Source organism: Pseudophryne corroboree, chromosome 4 (genome assembly GCF_028390025.1).
Source record: "Pseudophryne corroboree isolate aPseCor3 chromosome 4, aPseCor3.hap2, whole genome shotgun sequence".
NCBI classification, from domain to species: Eukaryota; Metazoa; Chordata; class Amphibia; order Anura; family Myobatrachidae; genus Pseudophryne; species Pseudophryne corroboree.
The window spans coordinates 299,066,642-299,081,374 of NC_086447.1; the positions used below are offsets into that span (position 1 = coordinate 299,066,642).

The 14,733-nt window shown below is 48.6% G+C and overlaps 1 protein-coding gene across 4 annotated transcripts in view; it reads right to left on the bottom strand.

The window, feature by feature from the left end:
• PLD1 (phospholipase D1) overlaps positions 1-14,733 on the bottom strand; it is a 497,457-nt gene that overhangs the window by 103,871 nt on the left and 378,853 nt on the right. For all 4 annotated transcript variants that reach the window (XM_063916252.1, XM_063916253.1, XM_063916254.1 and 1 more), the window contains 3 exons: positions 14,637-14,718; positions 13,526-13,636; positions 11,672-11,875 (listed from right to left, as the gene is read on the bottom strand). In XM_063916252.1, the coding sequence (XP_063772322.1) occupies positions 11,672-11,875; positions 13,526-13,636; positions 14,637-14,718 (397 nt within the window). The remainder of the gene's footprint in view (positions 1-11,671; positions 11,876-13,525; positions 13,637-14,636; positions 14,719-14,733) is intronic.

A 14,733-nucleotide genomic window follows, 5' to 3' on the forward strand; every position in this document is an offset into this window, starting at 1 on the left:
CACCAATCACACCGTATAACTCGTGATACCATATCCAGTTAACAGTATGAACATAACTGAGCCTCTCAACAGATGGCTCATAACAATAACCCTTCAGTGAACAATAACTATGTACATGTATTGCAGACAATCCGCACTTGGGACGGGCACCCAGCATCCACTACGGACTACGAGAAATAGAATTACCGGTGAGTAAATTCTTATTTTCTCTGACGTCCTAGTGGATGCTGGGAACTCTGTAAGGACCATGGGGATTATACCAAAGCTCCCAAACGGGCGGGAGAGTGCGGATGACTCTGCAGCACCGAATGAGAGAACTCAAGGTCCTCCTCAGCCAGGGTATCAAATTTGTAGAATTTTGCAAACGTGTTTGCCCCTGACCAAGTAGCAGCTCGGCAAAGTTGTAAAGCCGAGACCCCTCGGGCAGCCGCCCAAGATGAGCCCACCTTCCTTGTAGAATGGGCTTTTACTGATTTAGGATGCGGCAGTCCAGCCGCAGAATGCGCCAGCTGAATTGTGCTACAAATCCAGCGAGCAATAGTCTGCTTAGAAGCAGGATCACCCAGTTTGTTGGGTGCATACAGGATAAATAGCGAGTCAGTTTTTCTGACTCCAGCCGTCCTGGAAACATAAATTTTCAAGGCCCTGACTACGTCCAGTAACTTGGAATCCTCCAAGTCGCTAGTAGCCGTAGGCACTACAATAGGTTGGTTCAAATGAAAAGCAGATACCACCTTAGGGAGAAACTGGGGACGAGTCCTCAATTCTGCCCTATCCATATGGAAAATCAGATAAGGGCTTTTAAATGACAAAGCCGCCAATTCTGATACACGCCTGGCCGAAGCCAAGGCCAATAACATGACCACTTTCCACGTGAGATATTTTAGATCCACGGTCTTTAGTGGCTCAAACCAATGTGATTTTAGGAAATTCAACACCACGTTGAGATCCCAGGGTGCCACTGGAGGCACAAAAGGGGGCTGAATATGCAGCACTCCTTTTACAAATGTCTGAACTTCAGGTAGTGAAGCTAGTTCTTTTTGGAAGAAAATCGACAGAGCCGATATCTGTACCTTAATGGAGCCTAATTTTAGGCCCATAGTCACTCCTGCCTGTAGGAAGTGCAGAAATCGACCCAGCTGAAATTCCTCTGTTGGGGCCTTATTGGCCTCACACCAAGCAACATATTTCCGCCATATGCGGTGATAATGTTTTACAGTTACATCTTTCCTGGCTTTAATCAGCGTAGGAATGACAACCTCCGGAATGCCCTTTTCCTTTAGGATCCGGCGTTCAACCGCCATGCCGTCAAACGCAGCCGCGGTAAGTCTTGGAACAGACAGGGCCCCTGCTGCAGCAGGTCCTGTCTGAGCGGCAGAGGCCATGGGTCCTCTGAGATCATCTCTTGAAGTTCCGGGTACCAAGCTCTTCTTGGCCAATCCGGAACCACGAGTATTGTCCTTACTCCTCGTTTTCTTATTATTCTCAGTACCTTTGGTATGAGAGGCAGAGGAGGGAACACATAAACCGACTGGTACACCCACGGTGTCACTAGAGCGTCCACCGCTATCGCCTGAGGGTCCCTTGACCTGGCGCAATATCTCTCTAGTTTTTTGTTTAGGCGGGACGCCATCATGTCCACCTGTGGCCGTTCCCAACGATTTACAATCAGTGTGAAGACTTCTGGATGAAGTCCCCACTCTCCCGGGTGGAGGTCGTGTCTGCTGAGGAAGTCTGCTTCCCAGTTGTCCACTCCCGGAATGAACACTGCTGACAGTGCTAGCACGTGATTTTCCGCCCATCGGAGAATCCTTGTGGCTTCTGCCATTGCCGTCCTGCTACTTGTGCCGCCCTGTCGGTTTACATGGGCGACCGCCGTGATGTTGTCTGACTGGATCAGTACCGGCTGGTGTAGAAGCAGGGGTTTTGCCTGACTTAGGGCATTGTAAATGGCCCTTAGTTCCAGAATATTTATGTGTAGGGAAGTCTCCTGACTCGACCATAGTCCTTGGAAGTTTCTTCCCTGTGTGACTGCCCCCCAGCCTCGAAGGCTGGCATCCGTGGTCACCAGGACCCAGTCCTGTATGCCGAATCTGCGGCCCTCTAGGAGATGAGCACTCTGCAGCCACCACAGCAGAGACACCCTGGTTCTTGGTGACAGGGTTATTAGCCGATGCATCTGAAGATGCGATCCGGCCCATTGGTCCAACAGGTCCCACTGAAAGATTCTGGCATGGAACCTGCCGAAAGGAATTGCTTCGTAAGAAGCCACCATCTTTCCCAGGACTCGCGTGCAGTGATGCACCGACACCTGTTTCAGTTTCAGGAGGTCTCTGACTAGAGATGACAGCTCCTTGGCTTTCTCCTCCGGGAGAAACACTTTTTTCTGGACTGTGTCCAGAATCATTTCCAGGAACAGTAGACGTGTCGTCAGAACCAGCTGTGACTTTGGAATATTCAGAATCCAACCGTGCTGGTGTAGCACCTCCTGAGATAGTGCTACTCCTACCAACAACTGCTCCCTGGATCTCGCCTTTATTAGGAGATCGTCCAAGTACGGGATAATTAAAACTCCCTTTTTTCGAAGGAGTATCATCATTTCCGCCATTACCTTGGTAAACACCCACGGTGCCGTGGACCGGCAGCGTCTGGAATTGGTAATGGCAATTTTGTACCGCAAATCTGAGGTACTCCTGGTGAGGATGATAAATGGGGACATGCAGGTAAGCATCCTTGATGTCCAGGGATACCATGTAATCCCCCTCGTCCAGGCTTGCAATAACCGCCCTGAGCGATTCCATCTTGAACTTGAATTTTTTTATGTATGTGTTCAAGGATTTCAAATTTAAAATGGGTCTCACCGAACCGTCCGGTTTCGGTACCACAAACAGTGTGGAATAGTAACCCCGTCCTTGTTGAAGTAGGGGCACCTTGACTATCACCTGCTGGGAATACAGCTTGTGAATTGCCTCTAGCACAGCCTCCCTGCCTGAGGGTGTTGTTGGCAAGGCAGATTTGTGAAAACGGCGGGGGGGAGACGCCTCAAATTCCAGCTTGTACCCCTGAGATACTACTTGCAAGATCCAGGGATCCACCTGTGAGCGAGCCCACTGATCGCTGAAATTTTTGAGGCGGCCCCCCACCGTACCTAGCTCCACCTGTGGAGCCCCACCGTCATGCGGTGGACTTGGAAGAAGCGGGGGAGGACTTTTGCTCCTGGGAACCTGCTGTTTGTTGCAGCCTTTTTCCCCTACCTCTGCCTCTGGACAGAAAGGACCCGCCTTTTCCTCGCCTGTTTTTCTGGGTCCGAAAGGACTGTACCTGATAAAACGGCGCTTTTTTAGGCTGTGAGGGAACATGGGGTAAAAATGCTGACTTCCCAGCTGTCGCTGTGGAAACTAGGTCCGAGAGACCATCCCCGAATAACTCCTCACCCTTATAAGGCAAAACTTCCATGTGCCTTTTGGAATATGCATCCCCTGTCCACTGCCGAGTCCATAAGCCTCTCCTAGCAGAAATGGACAATGCACTTATTTTAGATGCCAGCCGGCAGATCTCCCTCTGTGCATCTCTCATGTATAAGACTGAGTCTTTTATATGCTCTATGGTTAGCAGAATAGTGTCCCTGTCTAGGGTGTCAATATTTTCTGACAGGGAATCTGACCATGCAGCGGCAGCACTGCACATCCATGCTGACGCAATAGCTGGTCTAAGTATAATGCCTGAGTGTGTATATACAGACTTCAGGATCGCCTCCTGCTTTCTATCCGCAGGCTCCTTCAGGGCGGCCGTATCCGGAGACGGAAGTGCCACCTTTTTAGACAAACGTGTGAGCGCTTTATCCACCCTAGGAGGTGTTTCCCAACGTGCCCTATCCTCTGGCGGGAAAGGGAACGCCATTAGTAACTTTTTAGAGATTACCAATCTTTTATCGGGGAAAGCCCACGCTTCTACACACACTTCATTTAATTCTTCAGATGTGGGAAAAACTACGGGTAGTTTTTTCTCCCCAAACATAATACCCTTTTTAGTGGTACCTGGGTTTATATCCGAAATGTGTAACATCTCTTTCATTGCCTCAATCATGCAACGAATGGCCCTAGTGGACATTAGATTAGACTCATCGTCGTCGACACTGGTATCAGTATCCGTGTCGACATCTGCGTCTGCCATCTGAGGTAGCGGGCGTTTTAGAGCCCCTGATGGCCTTTGAGACACCTGGGCAGGCACGAGCTGAGAAGCCGGCTGTCCCGCATTTGGCATGTCGTCACATTTTTTGTGTAAGGAGTCGACACTTGCACGTAATTCCTTCCATAAAACCATCCACTCAGGTGTCTGCCCCGCAGGGGGTGACATCACTTCTATAGGCATCTGCTCCGCCTCCACATAATTTTCCTCAACAAACATGTCGACACAGCCGTACCGACACACCGCACACACACCGGGAATGCTCTAACAGAGGACAGGACCCCACAGAAGCCCTTTGGGGAGACAGAGAGAGAGTATGCCAGCACACACCAGAGCGCTATATACTGCAGGGACTAACTGAATTATGTCCCCTATAGCTGCTATAATATTTACTGCGCCTAAATTTAGTGCCCCCCCCTCTCTTTTTTACCCTTTGCTGTAGTGTAGACTGCAGGGGAGAGCCAGGGAGCTTCCTTCCAGCGGAGCTGTGAGGGAGAAATGGCGCCAGTGTGCTGAGGGAGATAGCTCCGCCCCTTTTTCGCTGACTTTTCTCCCGCTTTTTTCAGGATTCTGGCAGGGGTAATTATCACATATATAGCCTCTGGGGCTATAATAAGAATTTACTTACCGATAATTCTATTTCTCGGAGTCCGTAGTGGATGCTGGGGTTCCTGAAAGGACCATGGGGAAATAGCGGCTCCGCAGGAGACAGGGCACAAAAAGTAAAGCTTTAGGATCAGGTGGTGTGCACTGGCTCCTCCCCCTATGACCCTCCTCCAAGCCAGTTAGGTACTGTGCCCGGACGAGCGTACACAATAAGGGAGGAATTTTGAATCCCGGGTAAGACTCATACCAGCCACACCAATCACACCGTACAACTTGTGATCTAAACCCAGTTAGCAGTATGATAACAGCGGAGCCTCTGAAAAGATGGCTCACAACAATAATAACCCGATTTTTGTAACTATGTACAAGTATTGCAGATAATCCGCACTTGGGATGGGCGCCCAGCATCCACTACGGACTCCGAGAAATAGAATTATCGGTAAGTAAATTCTTATTTTCTCTATCGTCCTAGTGGATGCTGGGGTTCCTGAAAGGACCATGGGGATTATACCAAAGCTCCCAAACGGGCGGGAGAGTGCGGATGACTCTGCAGCACCGAATGAGAGAACTCCAGGTCCTCTTTTGCCAGGATATCAAATTTGTAGAATTTTACAAACGTGTTCTCCCCTGACCACGTAGCTGCTCGGCAGAGTTGTAATGCCGAGTCCTCTCGGGCAGCCGCCCAAGATGAGCCCACCTTCCTTGTGGAATGGGCCTTAACCGATTTAGACTGTGGCAGGCCTGCCTCAGAATGTGCAAGTTGAATTGTGTTACAAATCCAACGAGCAATCGACTGCTTAGAAGCAGGCGCACCCAACTTGTTGGGTGCATACAGTATAAACAGCGAGTCAGATTTTCTGACTCCAGCTGTCCTGGAATATATTTTCAGGGCCCTGACAACTTCTAGCAACTTGGAGTCCTCCAAGTCCCTAGTAGGTGCAAGGCACCACAATAAGCTGGTTCAGGTGAAACACTGACACCACCTTAGGGAGAGAACTGGGGACGAGTCCGCAGCTCTGCCCTGTCCGAATGGACAAACAGATATGGGCTTTTTTGAGAAAAAACCACCAATTTGACACTCGCCTGGTCCAGGCCAGGGCCAAGAGCATGGTCACTTTTTATGTGAGATGCTGCAAATCCACATATTTGACTGGTTTTAAACCAATGTGATTTGAGAAATCCCAGAACTACGTTGAGATCCCACAGTGCCACTGGAGGCACAAAAAAAGGGGTTTGTATATGCAATACTCCCTTGACAAACTTCTGGACTTCAGGAACTGAAGCCAATTCTTTCTGGAAGAAAATTTACAGGGCCGAATTTGAACCTTAATGGACCCCAATTTGAGGCCCATAGACACTCCTGTTTGCAGGAAATGCAGGAAACGACCGAGTTGAAATTTCTTTGTGGGGCCTTCCTGGCCTCACACCACGCAACAAATTTTCGCCACACGTGGTGATAATGTTGTGCGGTCACCTCCTTTCTGGCTTTGACCAGGGTAGGAATGACCTCTTCCGGAATGCCTTTTTTTCCCTTAGGATCCGGCTTTCCATCGCCATGCCGACAAACGCAGCTGCGGTAAGTCTTGGAACAGACATGGTACTTGCTGAAGCAAGTCCCTTCTTAGCGGCAGAGGCCATAAGACCTCTGTAAGCATCTCTTGAAGTTCCGGGTACCAAGTCCTTCTTGGCCAATCCGGAGCCATGAGTATAGTTCTTACTCCTCTACGTCTTATAATTCTCAGCACCTTAGGTATGAGAAGCAGAGGAGGGAACACATACACCGACTGGTACACCCACGGTGTTACCAGAACGTCCACATCTATTGCCTGAGGGTCCCTTGACCTGGCGCAATACCTGTCCCGTTTTTTGTTCAGACGGGACGCCATCATGTCCACCTTTGGTATTTCCCAACGGTTTACAATCATGTGGAAAAAACTTCTCAATGAAGTTTCCACTCTCCCGGGTGGAGGTCGTGCTGAGGAAGTCTGCTTCCCAGTTTCCATTCCCGGGATGAAAAACTGCTGACAGTGTTATCACATGATTTTCCGCCCAGCGAAAAGTCCTTGCAGTTTCTGCCATTGCCCTCCTGCTTCTTGTGTCGCCCTGTCTGTTTACGTGGGCGACTGCCGTGATGTTTTTCCCACTGGATCAATACCGGCTGACCTTGAAGCAGAGGTCTTGCTAAGCTTAGAGCATTATAAATTTACCCTTAGCTCCAGTATATTTATGTGGAGAAAAGTCTCCATACTTGATCACACTCCCTGGAAATTTTTCCCTTGTGTGACTGCTCCCCAGCCTCTCAGGCTGGGCTCCGTGGTTACCAGCATCCAATCCTGAATGCCGAATCTGCGGCCCTCTAGAAGATGAGCACTCTATAACCACCACAGGAGAGACACCCTTGTCCTTGGATATTGGGTTATCCGCTGATGCATCTGAAGATGCGATCCGGACCATTTGTCCAGCAGATCCCACTGAAAAGTTCTTACGTGAAATCTGCCGAATGGAATTGCTTCGTAGGAAGCCACCATTTTTACCAGGACCCTTGTGCAATGATGCACTGTTTTTAGGAGGTTCCTGACTTGCTCGGATAACTCCCTGGCTTTCTCTTCCGGGAGAAACACCTTTTTCTGGACTGTGTCCAGAATCATCCCTAGGCACAGCAGACGTGTCGTCGGGATCAGCTGCGATTTTGGAATATTTAGAATCCACCCGTGCTGATTGTAGCAGTATCCGAGATAGTGCTACTCCGACCTCCAACTGTTCCCTGGACTATGCCCCTATCAGGAGATCGTCCAAGTAAGGGATAATTAAGACGCCTTTTCTTCGAAGAAGAATCATCAATTCGGCCATTACCTTGGTAAAGACCCCGGGGTGCCGTGGACAATCCAAACGGCAGCGTCTGAAACTGATAGTGACAGTTCTGCACCACGAACCTGAGGTACCCTTAGTGAGAAGGGCAAATTTGGGACATAGAGGTAAGCATCCCTGATGTCCCGGGACACTATATAGTCCCCTTCTTCCTGGTTCGTTATCACTGCTCTGAGTGACTTCATCTTAATTTGAACCTTTGTAAGTGTTCAAAAAAATTTTTTTAGAATAAGTCTCACCTAGCCTTCTGGCTTCAGTACCACAATATAGTGTGGAATAATACCCCTTTTCTGTAGTAGGAGGGGTAATTTAATTGTCACCTGCTGGGAACACAGCTTGTGAATTTTTTCCCATACTACCTCCTTGTCGGAGGGAGACTTGGTAAAGCAGACTTCAGGAGCCTGCGAAGGGGAAACTTCTCGACATTCCCATCTGTACCCCCGGGATACTACTTGTAGGATCCAGGGGTCCTGTACGGTCTCAGCGCCATGCTGAGAACTTGTCAGACGCGGTGGAACGCTTCTGTTCCTGGGAATAGGCTGCCTGTTGCAGTCTTCTTCCCTTTCCTCTATCCCTGGGCAGATATGATCTTATAGGGACGAGAGGACTGAGGCTGAAAAGACGGTGTCTTTTTCTGCAGAGATGTGACTTAGGGTAAAAAACGGTGGATTTTCCAGCAGTTGCCGTGACCACCAGGTCCGATGGACCGACCCCAAACAAGTCCTCTTCCTTTATACGGCCATACTGTGCCGTTTGGAATCTGCATCACCTGACCACTGTCGTGTCCATAACATCTTCTGGCAGTTATGGACATCGCGTTTATTCATGATGCCAGAGTGCAAATATCCCTGTGTGCATCTCGCATATATAGAAATGCTCTATAGTCAATAAAATACTGTCCCTGTCAAGGGTATCAATATTTTTAGTCAGGGAATCCGACCAAGCCACCCTAGCTCTGCACATCCAGGCTGAGGCGATCGCTGGCCGCAGTATAACACCAGTATGTGTGTATATACTTTTTATTATATTTTCCAGCCTTGTCAGCTGGTCCTTGAGGACGGCCCTATCTATAGACGGTACCGCCACTTGTTTTGATAAGCGTGTGAGCGCCTTATCCACCTTAAGGGGTGTTTCCCAACGCGCCCTAACTTCTGGCGGGAAAGGGTATACCGCCCATAATTTTCTATCGGGGGGAACCCACGCATCATCACACACTTTATTTAATTTATCTGATTCAGGAAAAACTATGGTAGTTTTTTCACATCCCACATAATACCCTCTTTTGTGGTACTTGTAGTATCAGAAATACGTAACACCTCCTTCATTGCCTTTAACGTGTGGCCCTAATAAGGAATACGTTTGTTTATTCACCGTCGACACTGGATTCAGTGTCCCTGTCTGTGTCTGTGTCGACCGACTAAAGTAAACGGGCGTTTTAAAACCCTTGACGGTGTTTTTGAGACGTCTGGACCGTACTAATTGTTTGTCGGCCGTCTCATGTCGTCAACCGACCTTGCAGCGTGTTGACATTATCACGTAATTTCCTAAATAAGCCATCCATTCCGGTGTCGACTCCCTAGAGAGTGACATCACCATTACAGGCAATTGCTCCGCCTCCTCACCAACATCGTCCTCCTACCTGTCGACACACACGTACCGACACACAGCACACACACAGGGAATGCTCTGATAGAGGACAGGACCCACTAGCCCTTTGGAGAGACAGAGGGAGAGTTTGCCAGCACACACCAAAAACGCTATAATTATATAGGGACAACCTTATATAAGTGTTTTCCCTTATAGCATCTTAATATATATATAAGCATATCGCCAAATTAGTGCCCCCCCCTCTCTGTTTTAACCCTGTTTCTGTAGTGCAGTGCAGGGGAGAGCCTGGGAGCCTTCCCTCCAGCCTTTCTGTGAGGGAAAATGGCGCTGTGTGCTGAGGAGATAGGCCCCGCCCCTTTTTCGGCGGCCTCGTCTCCCGCTCTTAACGGATTCTGGCAGGGGTTAAATATCTCCATATAGCCTCCGGAGGCTATATGTGAGGTATTTTTAGCCAAAATAGGTATTCATTTGCCTCCCAGGGCGCCCCCCTCCCAGCGCCCTGCACCCTCAGTGACTGCCGTGTGAAGTGTGCTGAGAGGAAAATGGCGCACAGCTGCAGTGCTGTGCGCTACCTTTAGAAGACTGAGGAGTCTTCTGCCGCCGATTCTGGACCTCTTCTTACTTCAGCATCTGCAAGGGGGCCGGCGGCAAGGCTCCGGTGACCATCCAGGCTGTACCTGTGATCGTCCCTCTGGAGCTGATGTCCAGTAGCCAAGAAGCCAATCCATCCTGCACGCAGGTGAGTTCACTTCTTCTCCCCTAAGTCCCTCGTTGCAGTGATCCTGTTGCCAGCAGGACTCACTGTAAAATAAAAAACCTAAGCTAAACTTTCCTAAGCAGCTCTTTAGAAGAGCCACCTAGATTGCACCCTTCTCGGCCGGGCACAAAATCTAACTGGCTTGGAGGAGGGTCATAGGGGGAGGAGCCAGTGCACACCACCTGATCCTAAAGCTTTACTTTTTGTGCCCTGTCTCCTGCGGAGCCGCTATTTCCCCATGGTCCTTTCAGGAACCCCAGCATCCACTAGGACGATAGAGAAATATTGTGATTGTTTTGCCAGCCAAGGTGTTTTTATTGCTGCTCAGGGCGCCCCCCCCCCCAGCGCCCTGCACCCTCAGTGACCGGAGTGTGAAGTGTGTATGAGGAGCAATGGCGCACAGCTGCAGTGCTGTGCGCTACCTTGGTGAAGACAGAAGTCTTCATGCCGACGATTTTCCGGACTTCTTCTTGCTTCTGGCTCTGTAAGGGGGGCGGCGGCGCGGCTCCGGGACCGAACACCAAGGCCAGTTCCATGCGGTCGATCCCTCTGGAGCTAATGGTGTCCAGTAGCCTAAGAAGCCCAAGCTAGCTGCAAGCAGGTAGGTTCGCTTCTTCTCCCCTTAGTCCCTCGTTGCAGTGAGCCTGTTGCCAGCAGGTCTCACTGTAAAATAAAAAACCTAACATATACTTTCTTTCTAAGAGCTCAGGAGAGCCCCTAGTGTGCATCCAGCTCGGCCGGGCACAAAAATCTAACTGAGGCTTGGAGGAGGGTCATAGTGGGAGGAGCCAGTGCACACCAGGTAGTCTAAAAGCTTTCTTTTAGTTGTGCCCAGACTCCTGCGGAGCCGCTATTCCCCATGGTCCTTACGGAGTTCCCAGCATCCACTAGGATGTCAGAGAAATGAAGCAGCCAGTATTTACCCTGCACAGAAACAAAATAGCCCACCCAAATCTAACTCTCTCTGCACATGTTATATCTGCCTCCCCTGCAGTGCACATGGTTTTGCTAACAAAATTCCTGCTGCGATCAACTTGGGATTACCCCCATTGTGTGTAACTGAGTCTGTATATGGAGCAGAACAGAACTTGTATCAGAAAAAAGCTGCGGCAGCTACATGGTAGCCCTATGTATATAGATTCAGAGACTCAGTCGCACACAAATATACAAGTGTCATAAGTCAAATGAATCAGCACAGTCTCCTTGTGCGTCCTAGTCACATTGCATTGTGACTAAGGGGTCTATTTACTAAGCCTTGGATGGAGATAAAGTGGACGGAGATAAAGTACCAGCCAACCAACCCCTAACTGCCCTTTTTCAAACCCAGCCTGTGACATGGCAGTTAGGAGCTGATTGGCTGGTACTTTATCTCTGTCCACCATATCTGCATCTAAAGCTTAGTAAATAGACCCCTAAGACACAATTTCGGCCAAAAAACAGCAAAAAAGATGCCCCACTCTCATACGACCTGGCGTGCAAAGTGGGGACTCTTGCTGCAGCAAAGATGTATGAGGACATATCTGTATATCTCAACAAGTATTTCAACTTTCTTGCTCTCGCACCACAACTCTTCATAATGCCAGCTCCCAGTCAGGCAGGGATAACACTGTAGTACTGACGTAGCAGCTTATTTTTGCAATGTACCGTGTTTATGGCAGTAGTTGACTGTGCAGTTGTGATTCGCTTGACGCTTCCAACATCAGTCAGCCTGTGTTCATCATCATCCCATCGCCCATATGCCAGGTCGATGCCTCCAACAAAAGCCACTGACTGATCTATCACAATAATTTTCTCATGATGTGCCCACAGGTAGACAGAGGATGACATATGATCTGGATGTCTCATCACCTAAACCAATCAAAATGGAAAATATGATAGCACTCTAGTTCGGTGCACTCTGTGTAAGCATACTGCACAGGCATGGGGATACCTAACAAAGCAATGCCACCCACGTTAGCTGGTTTACTAAACATTACGTAATACATGTAGCCTCATATGTATGGGGGTCTCCGATCTTTGCCACTGAATATGACTAACCGCACAGACACATGGTATGTGCTTGATATTTCAAAATAGACAATGTTCCTTTGATTTCTCTGGACCTTTTGTTCTCGGAGGAAAAATTTATATCCTGGTATTGCTGCATGTCTTGCTTTCTCAAGTCTTGGATGTTGAAAATTAAGACTCCTGAGAAGTTCTATGTCATACGTTAGGTGGGATCTGTTTGTCTGTGCTCTGCTAGTCATGAAAAGTTTAAGCCACCCACCAAGTTACAGACCTGGTCTTCTGACAATGCATAACTGCAGGGCTGTACACATCCAGTCATTCTACAAGCAGTCCAGATGTCCAGTCCTCCATAATGTCTGCCCAAAGATCCCATTTATATATATCTTCTCAGAAGAATAATTTGGTTATCTACATACTAAAGTTTGGGTAGATCTTTATTCAAAACACATTCATACAGTATATGGATGGAAGCTATATAAATATGGAACCAGAACAATAAGCCCAATGGAATAGAATCACATCACCATGCAGGAATTTAGCAAGGACAAGGACAGCACTGTCAGTAGCTTTATCATAGTTGTAGGTGGTGTGTAAGGTCAAACTCCACGGAATCCAGCACAGAACACAGAAATTGCTTTTAAACAGCAGTTCATTGCACTGACGACAATAAACACCTAGCCCATACCTTACTTATGGAACTATGAGTACCAGCATAGCGGCTAAGGGCCTTATTCAATAAAGGCAGCTAATGCAATCACATTATGCCCTTTTAAGGCACAGTGCACACGCGCAGGTCCCGATCTGCGCGGCGTGGGCTGACCAATGTGTTTGCATTGCATTGATGCAAACGCCTCTGCCTGACTGACAGGCAGAGGAGTTCTTGGAGCATTCGGGGCGATGACATCACATTGCTGGGGCGGCCGCATGACCTCACATATGGCCGTTGCGACGGGAAACATGGTGGCAGCCCGACTGCCTTTGCAGCCAGCCTGCGGAAGCAGGGGACTCCCCTTATTTAGTGAGGCGACCGCAATTCAATTGAGATTGGATTGGTGGGCAGCTTTGCCCTGTGCTGGGCGGCCCCCAGCATGCGATCACAAGCAGCTAAAGCTTTGATAATTTAGCAAAACTGCAACTGATGCTGAATAAGGTCCCAAGTGCGCAGCAGTTAATTGACTGAACCCCCTTCCTAGTTAATGGGCTCTATGTTTGTTCTAATGTACTAATCAGAAATTGAATGATTACTGGATGCCAGCTCTTAGGGCACAGTCTGACTCTGGACACAACACTGTGCTCTATAGACTAAGCCCCTCTCTCAGCTCCAGCTAGATATGGTAACCTCCAAGCAAGAACAGAGAGATCAGAGACAGGCAGATGCTGCACTTGCAGGGGTCAGAATAAACAGCACCTATATATATCCATGCACAAATGGATTCACTTAAACCCAGCAAAAGAACACAGCTATTACTGTATTTAAGGACACCGTCATACCTTAATATTGGGATGTATCCGTAGGAGAGTCCTCTTGCTGTACTCGCTGTTTATTCCCAACGCCAATTCTACTTCCTTATACAGCATGACAAATATCTTTACTCCTTGTTGCTGTAATAGTGAGAAGCAATTTGATAATACTAACATTACTTTTACATCATCATAATAAACCGTTGACAATTGCGATCTATAACAAAAAAGTAATAATAATAAACATAGCAAGACATGACTGAAGATGTGGGGAATTTGTAGTATCTAACCTGTGGCACCCATGCAAGTACCCTGCGGCACCCAGTTTGTGAACCCCCTGGGCTAAACTACGAACACATCCACGTGTATGAAGGGTCATTTTAACAAGTGCCATTTTCTTTCCATGATCCCTCTCCACCCCCTGAAAATATGACTCCTGGAAGAAAGCAAAGACTCAGGCACAGTGCCAGAATACATTACCAGATACATGGCACAGCTGCTAGCCTGGTAAGACCCAGTTCTGTAGCACTGAGCCCCCCTTGACTCAAAGGTTTGTGTCACCGCAAAGCCTACACCAACTGTAGATGAGCCTATTGTTAATGTGGAAGGTTAGTAAGGGCCTGAGCACTGCTCTATACTACACCTAATGCTGATCTCTTTCAGACAGGCAAACATAGTGCTATCATTTCCCGGGAAATCTTGTGCAAGTGAAAGGGAAGATCACAAGGCCTAAATCAGCTTGAGTTGTAGTTTTGCAAAAAACTACAACTTGCTTCTCTAACATACGGGAGAGCGCCCAGCACAGGGCAAGGCTGCCCCGCATGGCGGGTCCTGTACCGCGCTATCATGCGAGCGCAATGCTATACAGCGATGTGCAACAAAGGCAGTCAGAGGGCATCCATATTTTGGATCGAAGTGACTGCGTATGATGTCACGCAGCCGCCGCAGCCCGCAGAGGACACATACACGCCTGCGTTGTCCGGACCGCACCCCCCCAAACGGAGCGTCGATGCCTACAAAACGTGCCTTCGATGCCCCCCCTTCCTTACGGAATTAGGCCTACAGAGAGGTGGCCGCTACAACACCGCTGCCCATTTCAAATGGACTATTAGAAGTAGTACAGAACATCAAACTCACTCACCGCCTTTCTCTTTAGGATGCAATCCAATCTCCAGCGGTTCCCTTCCACCACCGGTCGCTTGAGGAATATTTCTGGACTCAGCCTTGAAACAGAATAT